Below are 19202 nucleotides of genomic sequence, written 5' to 3'. Positions count from 1 at the left end.
GCAAAAACAGAAGGCAGGCAGGCCAGAGTTGGCCCAGTGTAATAATACATTAGCCGTCGCATTTTAACTACCAAGAACCCTCATGAAAAGTCTAGGGGACTGTTTTTGAAGTATGGAAATGAAATTTGAGATAAGCTAATAGTCAAAAATAGTTTTCTAGACACCCTGCAGTGTATTTTGAGAAAAATGACACATTTGGGAGAGTCTATTTACAAAATGATATCAAAAGGGACCAAGGTTATACCTCAGCAAGGCCAACACGATGATTGTATACAATTGGCTGGTCAAAGCCATCAATCCTATTTCTTGTTTCCTCCACCTACTTCACCCTCACAGATTCAATGCTGATTAAGTTCATTTATCAAGCAGGCACATTTATCAACACTCTGTATGACCAGCCTAAGTATACTTCTAAACTTCATGGCAACTGAAAAAAATGTCTAATGTATAGATCTGAAGCGGGGTCTTAGAATACGGAATTTTATGAGTCCTCAACTTGACTTGAATTCTCCTTGGAAGAAATACTTTATCTTAGGACAACAATTTCTAAACTCCAAGTAATAGCACCCACTACTAAGAGGAATGGATAGAAGAGCTCCTAGTCCCTGTCACAGACGTAGGCTTGGTTTGTGAGTAATTCCCTAAGCTTTTAAGCAAAGGGAAAGGAAAAGAAGAAAGCACCAATTGACTATCTGTCTACCAGCTGCAGGCAGTGTACTGAATTCTTATATGTGAACTCACTTAATTCTCACAACAGTCCTATGAAATCAGTAACCTTATCACCATTTTACAAAGAGGAAATGTAGCATTTACAAAGCAAACACTCAGTGAGCAGAGAAGTAGAATGGGGGCTCAGGAGCCCCACATTCTTTCTGTCAATAGCATACTGTCTATAAACAACAAAACAAACAAATAAAAAAACATGCTATTTTTGAATACACAAATACTGGTACTCATCAAAACACAATTTTGACTTTGTGATTCTGGGGGCATTGCCACCTAAGTGAATCTGTGGGTTTCTGATTCCAGTTTGTTTTTTCTCTACGGAACTACAGTAGATTTTCCTAACTAAAAACACTATATGAACTACTGGGCAAACTATTGAAATATAAAATACAAAGGATTATATTTTGTTTTTCTTTTATTCTACTGAATGATGCTTATTAAATTTCCAATTTGTTCAGGCTTCCATATTTTCCCCATTTCTTAAATAATGTGAGTGGTGGGTAATTTTTGGCACCTGTTTTCTATCTGCTTTACAGAGATATATTTTTCTAGTATTTGGATAAAAGTAACAATAATAACTACAGATGCTGAACATTGACTGTGTATTAGGCATGTTTTAAGCATTCTGTATGCCATTTAATGTACGTCAGATCAGTAACTGATCTCAGTAAAAGGGAAATTATTTTGAGTTAGAGGAAGAAGTAACATTTCCACTTATAAATGTCCTATTTGAGCATAGATTGGCTACACGGTGATCAGGGGGCTTGTACAAATGTGACCAATAATGTAACTTAAGAAAAGAGACACTAAATACTGTCCATTCTTCCTTTTGTGTAGATAGAACTCCCAATTGCCTTAGTACTTCAGAAATATGGAACCTAGATCATTGTTTGACCAGTTGCAAAATCTTCTGGCGCAGCTGGATGCAATGCATTTTCCTGAAGTGAGTCCATTTCTCAGAAAACTTGATAAGCATCCCTGTGAATGTGTACGAGGAACAACCTTTATGTGCAATAATGAGAGTTTATTCCCTTTTCAATAGTGAATATAAGTGACCCCTGAGCATTGCAGGTATTGTATAACTTACAGTCGCCTCTGCAGTTTATCCACATTCGAGGATTCAACCAACCACAGGCTGTGTAGTATGGAAGTATTTACTATTCAAACATACCCATGTGGGAATGGAGCCACACACTTCAAACCTGTATTGTTCAAGGGTCAACTGGGTACTTTACTTTTTGTAGTCTCTCCTATAAGATGGAAATGGGCTGTTTATTAAATCCCCAGGGAAAGGTTCCAATAAAGATTATAAATCCATGACTTTTTAACAAGCTGGAATCAAGATTGCCGGGAGAAATATCAATAACCTCAGATATGCAGATGACACCACCCTTATGGCAGAAAGTGAAGAGGAACTCAAAAGCCTCTTGATGAAAGTGAAAGTGGAGAGTGAAAAAGTTGGCTTAAAGCTCAACATTCAGAAAACTAAGATCATGGCATCCGGTCCCACCACTTCATGGGAAATAGATGGGGAAACAGTGGAAACAGTGGCAGACTTTATTTTTGGGGGCTCCAAAATCACTGCAGATGGTGATCGCAGCCACGAAATTAAAAGACGCTTACTCTTTGGAAGAAAAGTTATGACCAACCTAGATAGCATATTCAAAAGCAGAGACATTACTTTGCCAACAAAGGTTCGTCTAGTCAAGGCTATGGTTTTTCCTGTGGTCATGTATGGATGTGAGAGTTGGACTGTGAAGAAGGCTGAGCACTGAAGAATTGATGCTTTTGAACTGTGGTGTTGGAGAAGACTCTTGAGAGTCCCTTGGACTGCAAGGAGATCCAACCAGTCCATTCTGAAGGAGATCAGCCCTGGGTGTTCTTTGGAAGGAATGATGCTAAAGCTGAAACTCCAGTACTTTGGCCACCTCATGCGAAGAGTTGACTCATTGGAAAAGACTCTAATGCTGGGAGGGATTGGGGGCAGGAGGAGAAGGGGATGACAGAGGATGAGATGGCTGGATGGCATCACTGACTCGATGGACGTGAGTCTGGGTGAACTCCGGGAGTTGGTGATGGACAGGGAGGCCTGGCGTGCAGCGATTCATGGGGTCGCAAAGAGTCAGACACGACTGAGCAACTGAACTGAACTGAAGTGAGGTAGGAATTCAACTCTGAAATCAGAGATGATGAGAGTCAGAGTAGAAGCCAGATACGAGCAGCTAAGTTCACTAGGAAAGAACATGATTGGAGTCCAAGAAGCAAAACTCAGACAGCAACTAGAAACAATGTCATGAAAGTGAATCTAGAGCAGCCTTGAAACTCAGGTAGGAAAATTAAGGCCCCAAGAAGGCAGCTGTAACTTCCAATGAATCAACGGTTACTGTTAGAGAGGCATTAATGGTTCAAGATGTGGCCAGGGCACCTGAACGGGCAGATAATCCTCTGACATTATGGAGGAAGACACTTCATATAAGCCAGTCTTTGGAGTCAGTGCTGTTGGTGGCTCAGAATGGGTCAATTCCACATATCCTTTTTATACAATGCCTGCAATATACTCCCTTATTACTGTTAATAGCAAAACATGACAAGTAATATTGAGCTAATGCAGTGATGGCCTTCACTTCGGGGTTTTATGCTCTTCTTAACATTTATTTTCAGTGCTCTAACAAATGTTAAAAAAAAAAAAGAAAGAAATTTCACCGTGACTACAAACACCTTGAAAATGTCCACTTTCTTTTTTCTTTATTCTTCACGTGAAAGAGATATAACTACCTCTTCCTCGTCTCTCTTTCCTTGGAAGGTAAATTCAGTTGGAGCAGAAAGGCAAAACTGCGGACCCTGAAGTTTGGCCCAAAGCATCCTAATCACAGAAGCTACTAGCTCCTCATTCCAAAATTCTATCCTGAATTCTCCATCTTGCCATCCATCTACCTCCTAAGACTTGGTTGGGGTATACTACAAAGTAGGGCCAACCTTTCCTTCCCACACCCCATGTGAATGCCAACAAAATAAAATAACATGCGAGATAGGAGAAATAATAGTATAAAGACAATCCTAGGCTTTACCCAGTGAGAACACAACTGTTGATACAATCATCCAGCTTCACTACCTTCTCCACCTCCCTAAAGGGTATGGAATTGTTTTTGTCCACTCACAAAAATATTTTTACAGCAAAAACCTGTGCATATTATAAAACCAAATAATTCAGCTTAATCTTGCATGGAAAAGCAACATGAAGACAAGGGAATAAGCAGATATGGAAAACTAAAGCACCAAATTAGGTGGCCTGCAAACATACAGTCATTAATTTTAGCTGCATACATACAAATGTGCCCTGTGCTGGCTGGGAATCAGAATTTAATTTTCTTCAGTTGGGTGGTTATAAGATCTCATTCTTAACCAAAATATGAGCAGTACAATTATAGTTCTGGTGTGGGAGGAAACACAATATCTACCTATAGGGTCTCTGTAATAAGCAACAGAAATAGATACTACAGGGTAATTTCCCCCCACTATTTGACTCAGTTTTATTATCTTTGTAATTATTTAACTGTAAGTACCAGAGTAGCATTATCCCACTTATCATTATAAATACACAGCATGTCAGCGATATCATAAAATCACCTTTTGTGGACAGGTTTCTATCACAGTTTTCACACGATAAATTCGCTTCATTTTTTTAGTACTTTTTAAATTTCAGCTTCACTGAGGTATAATTGATATGTAAAATTGTAAGCTATTTAAAGTGTACATCATGGTAATTAGCTACATGTATACATTGTGAAAAGATTCCTCTCATCCAGTTAATTAGGGGCAATTCTTATTGTAACTCCCACCAGTCAAAATTCAGATCATGCTTTGCTAGAAGTCAAATTCCCACACTTTATGATACAGAACAATGGCTTTCAAAGTATGGTCCCTGGACAAGTAGCACCTAGTGTCGCCTGAGAACTTGCTAGGAAAAAGAAAAAATCTAGTTCTTGTGACTCACTTAGACCTACTAAATCAGAAATTCTGGGGGTGGAACCCAGCAGTCTATTTTCATAGGTCTTTCAGGTGATGTGACATGTACTAAAGGACAAGCTCAGGAGCAGGGGACCAAAGCTGGAAATTGAAGCTATCAGGGCCTACAACACAGAAGGATGAGGCTTGAGCCTACCCTCAACGGAGTCAATGCAATCTGTGGACGAACCACAGACCCAAGAGGTGTTATAAAAAACAATGCAAGATTTTGACAGCAGTTCAGAGTAACATCACAGAGACTTGCCAGTGACTTTACTGCTGAATGTTTCCCTTTAAATCCTTTCTAACCCCAGCATCTACCTCCTTCTTGGTACTGGGCCATTAGTGTTGCTCCAACACCAATTCCCAATAGTTCTGTCCTTTCTTCAACTCTTGTGACTTCTAAGCAAAGGAGTGCTTTTGAGATAATGCAAGTAATAACTATTGCATTTTTTATAAAGCAATATGCTTCTTAAGGAATTGTATATAGATCATGTTATTTGATCTTCACAATTCTCCTATAAAGTTTAACCTATTGGGAACACTTCTAATAAAGTCCTTGACCTAACAACCACTTTTTGAGACTAGACGATATGAGGCACATTTATATAAAACTATTTCTAGCCCCTACAACTCTGCAAGCTGTCCCAAGATAGCAAATATCCTCAACTCAAGAATGTAGAAAATGCATTAAGACATATGCCATAACATTACATTAAAATGAAACCTTAACTATTTCATGAAGTATGCTAAATACTCTATGGATTTAATATGGTACTAGTTATTACAAAAAGTGATGGTATTGCAAGAGAGAAGCCTTCATTTTTTCAGTACTCCAAGAAGGGAAGGGACTGTATCCTCAGCATCTTTGGGGATTGTTTCCAGGACCCCCACAAATACCAAAATCCCTGGATGCTGAAGTCCTTCAGTATCCTCAAATTCTGCATCTGCAAATATGGAGGATCAACTGCTATGACTTCAAAAATTTCTGCACTAAGAAACTCTTGTATTTTCCTCCTATAGTCCCCTATGATATCTGAACATTTGCTTTTTCTCCTGAAAAATCTATAAAGTTACATTCAAAATTGGGATAATTCAATAGGACTTATAAGCTCTAAAACATAAATATTTAATAATCCAATAGAAGTAGTATCAATAAAATCCCCTCATTCTTGTAGATTTCCTGGTTCAGTTGTATTAGCTCTTCACCTAATGGGTGGACTGTGGGACTCAAATATCACAAGCACACTGGCCTCTATGATGTTTTCAGGTTAATGGCATTTGCAAAGACCATGTTTTATTGAGTCTATAGTACAATTTTAGTTTGGAGGGAGCTGTAATTGTTACGATCACTCATAGGACAGATCTTCTTCCACAGAGCATGTTTTATTCGTAAATGGACTCTCGCCAAGACGAGGCAGTGGTCCAGGCTGTCCATGATATTGAGGACTCACTAATTGTAGGCTTATCCACTTTATTAGTTCACTGAGGGAGCTGATGAGAAGATCTACACAGGCATTTAGCCTTGAATGTGGCATTCACACCTTGATCTACTGGCTATAAAATACTTCTCCCTCAGATTACCACATAAACCACCTAAATTTACAGGCTGGCCTGGGGCTTTTTCTATCTGGGTTACAGAACTTCTGAACAAAAGCACAGAAATATAAGGAGCCATCCTTGAGAATTACTCATCACTGCCCTGGCCTCCCTGTTAGATCACAAAATTAATCTCACGTTAACCCAGGAGCAGGCCTGGGGAGCCCTGGGATTTTCAGAATAGAAGACAAGTAAACAATTCAATTTAAAATCTTTCTCAGTGTGGCCTCAAGTGATTTTTTGGCTGCTTTAACCTGGGGCAATATTGTCTTCCAAAGAAATAAAAGTCTTACTGTGCAATCCTTTCCAATCAAACTTAGTCTTATCAACTGAAAAGTTTGTTTCAATAAGGGAAGCCAATATGTTAGGAAACTTGCAAGACTTGTATGTATCATAACTGCCATCTTCCCTGTTCACCTTAATGCTCTGCAAACTACTCCTGTCTTGGAATCTTATAAATCATTCTCTACTAGCCACTAAAAATTTCCATTTCAAAACCATGATTTCTTCAAACCACAAGTCCCCAGACATTGTGGCTTCTAAAAAATCATGATGTTCATGCTAAACTATTTTGATCCCTTGCCCATATACACTCAACAGGTTTCCATCAAAATATTTTATGATAAATCAATTTATTAGCACTTATAGGTATACGTTCTTGATAATCTTTAAAAAATGTTTTCTTGATTTTGTGTAATAGAATGTTAAGGGAATAACTCCAAATCCCTTTGCCATTTAACCAAGTCTTAATCTTCATCAAAATATCTTAACATTTCAGATTTTACATTGAACTAATTGATGAACAGTTTCCTTTTCCTTTGGTATTTTTTTGCTATTTGTCTTCTTTCCATAGATCTTTAGCATAGGTTTGAAACTGGTGTGAACATACACTCCTGGCAAGTAAATTTCTAGAACTATAAAAGGAAGGCTTCAGATTTTTGTGATTTAGTTTTTCCACTTGCCTTGTTCTGCTCTGGGTTTGTTGCCTTCTCAGCAAAACACAGAATATAATCAGTTTTTTTTTTTTTTTTTAAGTCAAGAACAAAGAAAGTAAAATAGAATCTGAGGGAAGCAGGAATAAAGAAAGAAGCAGGGCAGATAAACTTTCATAGCTATAAGCTAACTGGAGAAGTAAAATTCTAGGACCAAAGTTAAGCAAGATGGCCCTCTGCCTGTTCCCAATATTCCCAGAGTCATAGAAAATCTGAGTCATTGTGAAGATGCTCTGTTGACGCTGTGGTAACCTAGGCTCCTTGTCCACTCTGGCAGCTCGCCTGCCACAGTTAGAGGCTCAAAACTAAGAGCTCTTTTTGAAGATCAAATGCAGAAAAGCATCACAAACAAAAAGAGGAATTCTGTTTGGAATGACAGAGCCATTTTAAAAAGCTTTAACAATACTACCAGACATCCAAAACCACACAAGACAAATGTGACTCCTGAGTTTTGAAAGTGAGTCATATACTGCATGCCACATACAGCAAAGGTACGAATGTTTTTCATAGACAAAGATAGCATGGCTTCCCAAACCCATTTCCAGGAGGTTTAAACTCAACAAGGCTAGCCCCTCACCATAAACTATTTATATTGGATGTTGGGCCACTTTTCAATTGATTTCTGTTTAATTTTGTCTCTTTAATTGTTGGGTTCCAGGTATTTAATAAGATTATGGATTTATGGACTGAATAAGTAGGGATATAGCCTAAAGGCTGTTTCAAACTGATTGTAATTTAATGTGTGAGAATAAATGTTCATATATCAAATGTTTGGCAAATCAAACAGACATATGTGCAAACAAAAGCTAGTCATGCTTTTTTCATGTATATATCTAATACAAAATATTTGAGTGTTGATAACATTGTACACTGGCATATTTCATGTGTGTACCTGCACTCAAAACCTTTGTCAGACTTGGTCAGCCTTTCAAATAACCTTTCATCTAATCTCTTATGGTCTCAAAAGCTAAGGCTTTGTTTTCTCCAAGAGTAAGTACCCAAAGCAATTGATAAAGGGCCACCAACATTGGGACAACGTTGCATATATGGGATGTCTTGATGACTGGCCCTCTTAAAACATTTGCGTAATACTCTTTCCTGTGCCTTTGGATCAGTTGAGAACTGTCAAATTTAAAAAGTTATACAAGCATGGCTTTCTCCTGTTCCACTGTTATGCATCAGTAAATCCTTCATTCTTTATGGCTTATTAGTATGTTTAAAAAGAAAAAGCAATCTGCTGCCAAAACCTGGCGCTGGAACCAGATGGGGTGGGAGTAGAATTTATAATTCACAGAAAACAGAGAATTCCCATTGTCTGGAGTGTGGAGTTGTGGGATTTTTGCTTTCATATTCATAGCATATGAAGCACAGTAAGAGCTTTCCATATATGAAGACTATAACCAACCACGTTTGTACCAGTACATCACTATTATACAGAGTGGAAAATGCACAAAAGCCCAGGCTAACAAAGTAAATGAAAAACAAAAATATCCTTATTGAATAATAATCCTTTCTCATTTTTCACTGCATACATAACATTTTTCTAAATATAGAGTCATCTATTATTCAAACCTAGGCAGAAGGAAGCTATTCTGGGAGTGCCATCCTATCCCTCCGCCCCCAATGGTTGACAAACACTAATGGACATTCTTACAAATTGATTTACTGATGTGATTTTTTTTCTGAGAGATATGGGACTGGCTTCCTTTTGCAATGCAAAGACAACAATGACTGCTCCATTAAGAAATCCAAAGGCAGCCTGTTACCTGCTTAAGGGGGAAAGACTTCCTTTGAGTCTCAATAATGTTAATAAATTTAAGATACCTGGGAGGGTTGGGTACATTGAACTTTTGGCAGAAAGCCAGGACTAGAAGAGCTAATGTATTATTTTACTTTGTTTCTTTATGAGAAGAAACAGTCTGCTGACAAATCAGATGGGAAGGACAGGAGGGGGATAAATTGCAGTTTACTGATAAATACAGACGATCTTAGAAGCATTTTCATATATGCATTCCCTTTAACCAGAGTCAAGGGCCTAGACAAGGACAGTTGATGTGGTTGGGTCTGCCTTTGCTGAATTTGCTGATATTACCTGGATAGAGGTCAGGCCCGGGCTCTGGGGAGCATCCCACCGCCCTATCGACAGCGTCTCTTGGGGAGGTGGAGGGCTGCAGGGGCTGCACCGTGAGGCAGTCTGTGAGCAGGTCGGAATGGAGCTCTGCACTGGACCGCAGCTAAGAGAAGGAGAAAACAGAAGACAGATGGAAAAGGAAGGCTATTCCTCAGAATACTTTTTTCTGGAAAGGATATCATGCCCTAAGGTTCATGCACAAATATTTATCAAGTAACAACTACAGGTTAGGCACTGGACTTAGAGAGTCAATACAAGGGTCAGCTTTCCAATTCTAATAACACCTGGCAGGTGTTTCAGGAAAAATGTGGCTAGAGGCAGATTGTACTTCAGGCCTTGATATTTCCACTTCTGGGAACCAACTTCCTATTATGTTTTCTTTGATTTGCTCTGTATCTAATCAGAACTTGTAGTGATATCAAAAACAAACTCAAGTATATTTAGTCCATATTGTAAAGTGTTTTTAAAATACAGAGATAAAATAAGATGAAAATATCTTAGAGATAATTAAGAATGCCCACTGAGATTTGACACCTATAGATTTTTTGGAACATGATAACAAGAAAAACCAACGTCATTACAAGCAATAAACTATCCCAACAGTAAGGTACATAAGAAAATTAGACTTCATTTTATCACAATAACACAATAAATTCTTTATATATTAAAGAGTCATAAAATATCAGAATAAAGTATAGATACAAAGTTATGTGATTTATTTATGAAAAAGAATTTTGTAAGTGTAATCTGAATGGAAAAAAAATCACAATGGAAGATTTAGTTATATAAAAATACCAACCTCTGTTTGTCTAAAAACATAATATCTTTAAAAATCTAGACATATATTTGTCACAGATATTACAAATAGTTATCATCTTCTGTCCTCTTTAAACATATATATTCTCTGTTTAAAGGGAATATATAAGTTGATTTTGCCTTCATCAAGATAAAACTAACCCTTTAGATATAGGACTTGAGTATACTTACTCATTCAACAATTATTTAATGAGCATTAGACACTCTCTCGGAGAAGGCAATGGCACCCCACTCCAGTACTCTTGCCTGGAAAATCCAACGGACGGAGGAGCCTGGTAGGCTGCAGTCCATGGGGTCGCTAAGAGTCAGACACAACTGAGCGACTTCACTTTGACTTTTCACTTTCATGCACTGGAGAAGGAAATGGCAACCCACTCCAGTGTTCTTGCCTGGAGAATCCCAGGGACGGGGGAGCCTGGAGGGCTGCCGTCTATGGGGTTGCACAGAGTCGGACACGACTGAAGCGACTTAGCAGCAGCAGCAGCAGACACTCTCTAGGCTCTAGAGATACTGTCTTATGGAACTTACACTCTAGAGGGGAAGCAGATGATGAACAAATAAAATATATAACACAGCAGATAGTGAGAAATGCTATAGAGAAGAGTGATAGAAGAAATACAATGAGTTAGAGACAAGTGATGGCAACCTGAGATAGGGGGGTCAGAGAAAGTCTATTGGAGATGGCACTGGCAAAAAGCCTTGAGAGAAGTGAGGGAGTGAGCCCTGCAGACGTATGGAGGAAGAACTTGCTTGCCCTGTGGTGTGTCTGGATTATGTGACGAACAGTAAGGCAGGAGTGGAGGGAGTCTTGGGCCCGGAGTAGAGAAACAGGAAAAAGCCGAGGTATAAGTGGGGGAAAGAGGGAACAGGCTTAGTGTCCCTCTCTTTCTTCCTCTCAGATGAGTAGATTAGAAAAGGGCCTCCCACATCATTTAAAGCTTCGAAACACGCCCAGTCTAGAAATTATCAAATGAGTGAGGGAGGAAGTAGACAGCAGGATCTCCTGGGAAGGGACCAATTCACTGTGCAGCACTTCACATGAACAAAAATTTTAAAAAAAGAGAAACAAAAATGAAAATAAACCTAAAAAATATTCAGCACAATTGCAAAGAAATAAATGCAATGCTATAACTTTTAAAAAATTTATCAAATTATCAAAACTTTACAAAAGAGGTAGTTGTAGTGAAGGTAGAGTGAGAGAAGCATCCTAAAACACTGTTGGCTGGAGTGTACATTGTTACAAACTTTCCACGTGATTTGGATGATTACTTTCTTAAGACTCATAATTGAAATTATTTGTTCTTAGAATTTCTTAAGGAAATAGCCAGAAAAGTGAACAAAGATTTATATTCTTTATATTCACCATTTTAGTGAGACACAGCACTGCTGCTGCTGCTGCTGCTGCTGCTGCTAAGTCGCTTCAGTTGTGTCCGACTCTGTGTGACCCCATAGACGGCAGCCCACCAGGCTCCCCCGTCCCTGGGATTCTCCATGCAAGAACACTGGAGTGGGTTGCCATTTCCTTCTCCAATGCATGAAAGTGAAAAGTGAAAGTGAGTGAAAGTGAAGTTGCTCAGTCATGTCCGACCCTCAGCGACCCCATGGACTGCCGCCTCCCAGGCTCCTCCGTCCCTGGGATTTTCCAGGCAAGAGTACTGGAGTGGGGTGCCATTGCCTTCTCCGAGACACAGCACTATTTATAGCAATATTAAAAATTAGGAAAAATTACTTAAATGTCTAAGAAAGTGAAAGTGTCAGTCACTCAGTCATGTCCAACTCTTTGCAAGTCCATGGACTGTAGCCTGACAAGCTCCTCTGTCCATGGAATTCTTTGGGCAAGAATACTGGGGTGGGTAGCCATTCCCTTCTCCAGGGGATCTTCCCAACTCAGGGATCGAATCTTCTAAGCCACCAGGGAAGCCCTAATTCTTTACCTTCAAAGCCACCAGGGAAGCCCTAATTACAGCTGATAAATGACGCTACATCAATTTGATGGAATATTATGCAACCATTAGGATGATATTCATGAATACAAAGGCAAATCAAACTTATGTATACAAAGTGATAACAATTATGTTAAAACACAGCTAAAATACTGTAAGGAAATATAATTCAATATTAAAAATCGTTTTTGTCCTCAAGGCAGTATCATGAATTTATTTCCTCTGTTTTCTTTTTATTCTTTCCTCAGTTTTCCAAACATTCCAGTGATATGCTGGAGCTGGCTTGCACCAATCTAAGAATGCCGATTGTGTCTACTTTTCCCAAACTTGCAATGACGTCATATTGATAGCATTTACACTATGAAACTGACAAATACTACAAACGGGCTTTCCCATGTGGAGAGCTGGTTGTTGCCAGCACAATGACTCTGATCAGAAAGAAAAACATACACACAGATACAAAACATCAGTAAGTTACTATTTAGAAAACAGTATTTCTTGGAACTGAAAAAGCTTTATGAAGAGACAAACACATGTCCAGCTCTTAGTCCAAGAATATGAAAATGGCACAGCGACCCTAAGTTTAGGGAAGCAGAGTTTAACACATGTAGTGAACAAGACAATTATAATCTCCTTAGCTTTGCCACATTGGAATGTCTGCCCAAGATTATCTGAGTTAATGCCTAACTCTCTCAGGGCCTTTGGAAGGTATGTTTGATATTTTGGTACTAACCTAACACATGCCACGTAAGAAAAACTGGAAAAAAATCAAGCCTTAGAATGAGTTCTGGTGATCACTTCTAATTTATCTTTCATTGTTAAAATGTGATCTGGGGCCCACATGTTCTACTAAGAGTAGACATGAACATCTCTCTGCTTTCTATTACCAACTACTCTAGGGTTTTACAGACATGAGTATTGATGAGGTCTTTCCAAGGAATTTCACGGCCACGGTTACTTCTGGAGTTAAAGGCAGGCAATTCTTCACTAGCTACAACAAGTATTCATGTTTTCCAAGAGTGTGATTCCATACAACTTTGTGGTGAGAGTTAATTTGGTTTTCTCTGGGATTAGACATGGTTCTACAAAGTGCTTCTTAAATTGAACAAGCCTCAAGGACTTTTTCTTTTTTTTTTGCTTAAGGTCCTTGAAGACCTTATGCAAAATTTCCAAAGCAGGGCCATATGCTTAGAAATGCAGTAATGGTATTTAAGTTTAGTATCCTTCTCTCTCTTCCAGATTATTAGACAAAGAAAAGGACTTCCAGATCATTTAAGGTTCTTAAACATTCTCCACCCAGGAATTATCAAATGGGTAAGGTAGGAGGCACACAGAGCTATCTTTCCATATATCTATATGGCACACAGAGGCTATCTTTCCATATATCTATATTATGGTTTTATATTTGGAATGAGAAATCCAATTATTTATATAAAGCAGTATCTTATTAGCTCTCAAGAATATAAAAAAGATAGAGGAAACTTTTTCAATGGGGGATGGTCTCTAACTGTGAATCTCAAACCTGGACATGAAACTTTTTCAATGGGGGATGGCCTCTAACTGTGAATCTCAAACCTGGACATGCATCAGAATCACCTTTACGCTCCACTGCAGAACTGATGACTCAGTGGGTTTGCAGTTCATTTCTGTGAAGTTCCCAGGTCATGATGATGTTGTTGTCTGGGAACCACACTTTTGGAACCACCAGGAATCCTGATAAGAAGATGCTCTAAGAAAATGCCGATTAGAAGAGATGAGACTTTTCTGGTCATGAGAAGAGAAAATGAATTGCAGAAATAAGGGATTATAAAAACCAAGCTGACTTTATGACATGAACCTCATTTTATTTTCTTGGGCTCCAAAATCACTGTGAATGGTGACTGCAGCCATGAAATTAAAAGATGCTTGCTCCTTGGAAGAAAAACCATGACAGACCTGGACAGCATATTAAAAAGCAGAGACATCACTTTGCCAACCAAGGTCCATATACTTAAAGCTATGGTTTTTCCAGTAGACATGTATGTATGTGAGAGTTGGACCTGAAGAATTGATGCTTTTGAATTGTGGTGCTAGAGAAGACTCTTGAGAGTCCCTTGGACTGCAATGAGATCAAACCAGTCAATCCTAAAGGAAATCAACACTGAATATTCATTGGAAAGACTGACTGATGCTGAAGCTGAAGCTCCAATACTTCGGCCACATGATGGAAAGAGCAAACTCGTTGGAAAAAAAAAAAAAAAAACCCTGATGCTGGGAAAGATTGAGGACAGGAGGAGAAGTGGGCGACAGAGGATGAGTTGGTTGGATGGTATCACCAACTTGATGGATATGAGTTTGAGCAAGCTCCGGGAGATAGTGAAGGACAGGGAAGCCTGGCATGCTGCTGTCTATAGGGTCACAAAGACTCAGACGTGACTTAGCAACTGAAAAACAACAACATGAGCCTCATGTAACCATTTCTCATTATGTTTCCCTTCAGATCTCCTAATAATAAATGGTTACATGAAGTTCATATCATGAGAACAATTTGGATTTTTATACTGTTGCGGGGATAAAAAGGGTTAAAAATGTGCACCCCAGTTTAATACTTGCCCTTACAGGACAGCAAGGACATGCCCTTTACGGAGCCTTTACTGTTCTTTACATACAAGAAACAAATATCCTCTCCTTTCATTTGGGACACCAGTCCTGAAAGGCAAAGACAAGAAGGCAAGAAGAGTTTCTGTGATGTGATTCCACCACATACCAAAGATAGGTATTTCTACAAGGCCTCAACAAAACCCTTTGCTCCTCTCAAGAGCACTGTTTCGCTGTCTTGGAAACGTCCCATTTATTATGCTGTTCATTCCTTTTGCCTGGAATGGCTTTCCCTCCTCCCAGTAGAATTTCTCTAAGACCCAATTTACGGCTCCCTCCTGAATGAATCCCCCTCTGACCAGGTCAGCCCACACAGGGCCTCCCATGGTATATGGAGAGCTGCAGAGTCTCGTCTCAACAACCTGCAACTGGATATATGTTTAAGGCTTTGTTTCTTGTTATGAGTTTAGTCTGTGCTATTATGAAGTCCACAAGGACCTGGTTAGCTGACTGCCTTTCTAACTTTCAAAAGCCCATGGCACCTGGCAGGGTGGGACCAGCATCTGGGTACATCATTCAGTGCCAACTGGATTTGTAAGAATGAGACACAATATTTTATCTAAAGGATGCTACAATCTCTAGTGGTGTGTGGATGTGTTTAAAAAACACACTTGGTCATGTCTTAATTACCTCTCCTGAAGGAGAATTTTAAAAGATACAGCAAATGTGTGCATGTTAAGTCACTTCAGTTGTATCTGACTCTGTGTGACCCTATGAACTGTAGCCTGCCAGGTTCCTCTGTCTATGAGATTTTCCAGGCAAGAATACTGGAATGGGTTGCCATGTCCTCCTCCAGGGGATCATCCCGACCCAGGGATTGAACCCATGTCTCTTTTTTCTCCTGCATTGGCAGGTGGGTTCTTTACCACTAGCACCACCGGGGAAGCCCCAGAAGATACAGATCATAGTTACTATATGGGAAATGCTGCTGCTGCTCTGCCCAGATCCCTTCTGATCCCTTGGATTAGCTCTGAACTGCCCTGTCTCCTAACTTTACTGTGCCCACCCCCCAGCTTCTGCATACTTTACAGCTAACAGACACTGCCCCCCCCAACCAATACACAAATGCATGATCAACCAGTGCTTCTTAGCGCCAAAGTGGGACAAACTCTGAAGTGTAAATTATACTCCAGAGCTCCCAGTAGGGTCGTACATGTTTATAGCTTTAGCCCCTTCCTTCATGCCTCTCCTGTATTCTCCTGGGAGCAGTTCTTTAACAAATCACAGGCACCTGGATCTTTGGCTCACAGTCTGCTTCTGGGAGCACCCAACTTAGTAAATACCCACAAATCCTTTTTATTTGTCTCAGGAATTCAGAGAGCCAATCAGCAGCACTCATATATGCTCACACACACATACTGTTTCCTTTTCTTCAGCTCCTGCTCTGCTCACACACAGGTATAGTATAGTAACTATATGTTTAATGAAAGTAGGGTGTTCTGGGTTATTATCTCTCCTGTGTGCTCAGTCATGTCCAACTCTTTGCAACTCCATGGACTGTAGCCCACCAGGCTCTTCTGTCCATGAAAATTTCCAGGTAAGAATACTGGAGTGGGTTGCCATTTCCTTCTTCAGGGGATCTTCCCGACCCAGGGATTGAACCCATGTCTCTAGCATCTCCTGCATCGGCAGGTGGATTCTTTACCACTGTGCCACCTGGGAAGCCCCTGGGGCATTATGGATGTTACTAAAAGCATAATTGTGGAGTCTAAATTAAAAACAAAACCCTAATTTACAAGAATAATTAGCATTCAAAAGAACCTCAGACATCACTAGGGCCAAACCTCTGTCTTACGTACTACTGCCCTATAGCAACCCCAGTAGATGGCTCTCAGACTCTGTTTGATTCCCTATGGTAACAGGCAACTTCCTTACCTTGGCAGTTAGCTTTCATTTCAGATAGTACCAACTATCAGGAGTTTTATTTCATACTCAGTCCTGATCTAGCCCTCAGCAACCTATTAGGATTGCATGTGTCCTTCTCTTCATAGGGGGCTCCCTGGTAGCTCAGATGGTAAAGAATCTGCCTGCAGTGCAGGAGACCCAGGTTCAACCCCATGGAGAGAGGAGCCTGGTGAGCTACAGTCTCAAAGAGTAGGAGACGACTGAGTGACTAATACTTTCACTCTTTCACACTTTCTCTTTGTAAACCTGCAGTAAGGTTCACGGACATACTAGGAAGAAAAGAGACATCTCTGAGTCTCAGAAACCAACCTGTGAATCTTTGAGTGTTAATAATCCTGATCATTAATGACCCATTTTAGGGCTTAATTTCTTGGCCTATCCAGGTACAAGTAAACAAACTGGCTCCTTAGCTTGCATACAATCTCCCATTATGAAATATTTGTTCTAAATGATAGTTTTTCAACGTTAATAATGAAATCACGCATCAAGTCTTGACAAGGTTCCCGCATTTGGTAACTTGAGCTGCTTCCCTAACAATGCAGGGATTTTTCCTAATAGCTAAAAACAAGGTACCGTCAATTGTGATTTGTATTTGTTTTTTTATTCAAGACTATTCTGTTAATGTTTATAAGCTCTTGAAACAAGAGACAGAAATTCTACTCCCATCATTTTCTCATTTCAGATATGATTGAATAATCGTCCAAGATTAAGTGAGTCAAGTGGAAATAATTAGGAAAGGGAAAAAGGCCCAGATTCTTCAATTTTTGGTTCCATTACATTTTATTCCAAGAGCAAAGGCATTCTGTTATTCTGAAGCAAGACATACTTCCAAAGAGAAAGAGGTACAATCAAAGGCCTTTTGTTTTCCCTTTCTCCAATGAGCATCCTCTATCTGGGCTGTGCATGTTTATGCATCATCTTGCAGGGACTCCTTTGTTCTCCAGAAATCAAATGCCACCAAAATATGTTTCTGAAGAAACTCAGCCAGAAGAAAAATCAAATAGGATTCTTTTTCAGAGGGTTAAGGTTTAGTACCAGAACATTCTCATCAAGCATTCTCTATAACACTTTGAACAATGTGGATCCTGGGGAATTAACTCATTACCAAAAGGCTTAAAAATAATCACAATGAATTAACCTATTATATTAATTACAATTAATTTCCAGTTGAATCGAAAAATTCTCTCTCTAAGGGCTTCCTCAGCCCTGACATTTATGAAGTGGCTTTGGCATATCATAGGTAATTAATCTCCAACAATCTGTTATCAAACTCATTTCCTCTGGGAATGACCAATTTGCAAAGAAGAAAAGAAATGAGAGTGCAGACTTAGAAAAAGAGTATTAGAAGAAACTTCTTCGTGAACAAGAGGTACAGTCCAGCTGGACACCTTGCATTTCTATAATAGGAAGTACCTATTTGGTGAACACTGACTCAAGAGGCCAAACATTTTGTCTTCATGAACATGCCAAAATATCTCAATAGATATACATACCAGGGTATATGCCTCAATAAGAGACATGAAAAATAAATTCCTGTATAGATACAACATAATTACTGGCTATCTAGTAAAAAATGGTGATTGATGAAACAATTTCAGAGTAAGAAGAACAAATGTTATGCACCAGGGCTATAATAATGCTGTCCAAAGGAACTTTCTTGGATGATAGAAAAGTTCTGTAGAGTACTAGTTTGTAGGCATTAGTCACAAGTGATTAAAAAACACTTGAAATGTAGCTAGTGCAACTGAGGAAGCAAACTTTATTTTATTTTAACCTAATTTTAATTAATTTAAATTTAAATGTAGGATAGCAAACTGCCAACTTACTGCATATCATGGTGGCAGTTCAGCCTTTGCTTAAAGCCCTTCAATGACAGGGAACTCACTTTCTTACAACTCACTGCGCTCCACTGTTAAATAGGTCTGGTCATTAGGAAGGTCTACCTCAAGTTGATCTGCAATCTGCCTCCCATAATTTCCACTCACTGGAATTTATTTTTCCCCTCTTCCCTCAGACCACATAGAATAACTCTGTTCATGGTCTACTTTATATTTCTTTTAATATATGAGAAGCCTCGAAATGCTGCAGTATCACAGAATTTCAGCCCTAAAAGTGGCTGTAATTTAGTTTCTTTGTCAGTCCTTCCTTAGCAGTTGTTTTTTTTCCCTCCAGGTTGAATATCTTTAGTTTTTAATATAGATAAGAGTAATGTTAAGTAGGAGGAGCTTTGGTCTCTTAGTCTGACAAATTGTGGTTCAGCTACCAAGTGATCCAAGGCAGATACATTCACTTGTCGGAGAGTAGTTTCCCTTCTGTAAAATGAAGATGATATCACTGAGCCATCTTGGTTGCTTTAAGAAATAAATTAGATAATATTTAGAAAGTTCTTGAAACTCTGCTTGGTATGCAGAAGTCATCTAAAATGTCAGTCCCTGCTTTCTCGTGTAG

The 19202-nt window shown here is 39.2% G+C and overlaps 1 protein-coding gene across 7 annotated transcripts in view; it reads right to left on the bottom strand.

Moving 5' to 3' along the window:
- Window positions 1-19202, bottom strand: part of GLIS3 (GLIS family zinc finger 3) — a 695814-nt gene that overhangs the window by 69727 nt on the left and 606885 nt on the right. For all 7 annotated transcript variants that reach the window (XM_070794225.1, XM_070794226.1, XM_070794228.1 and 4 more), the window contains one exon: window positions 9415-9556. In XM_070794225.1, coding sequence (XP_070650326.1) covers window positions 9415-9556 — 142 coding nt within the window. The remainder of the gene's footprint in view (window positions 1-9414; window positions 9557-19202) is intronic.

This window comes from Bos indicus, chromosome 8 (genome assembly GCF_029378745.1).
Source record: "Bos indicus isolate NIAB-ARS_2022 breed Sahiwal x Tharparkar chromosome 8, NIAB-ARS_B.indTharparkar_mat_pri_1.0, whole genome shotgun sequence".
Classification (NCBI taxonomy): domain Eukaryota; kingdom Metazoa; phylum Chordata; class Mammalia; order Artiodactyla; family Bovidae; genus Bos; species Bos indicus.
The sequence above is the reverse complement of the archived record's forward strand: the minus strand, read 5'-3'. Positions and strand labels throughout refer to the sequence as shown.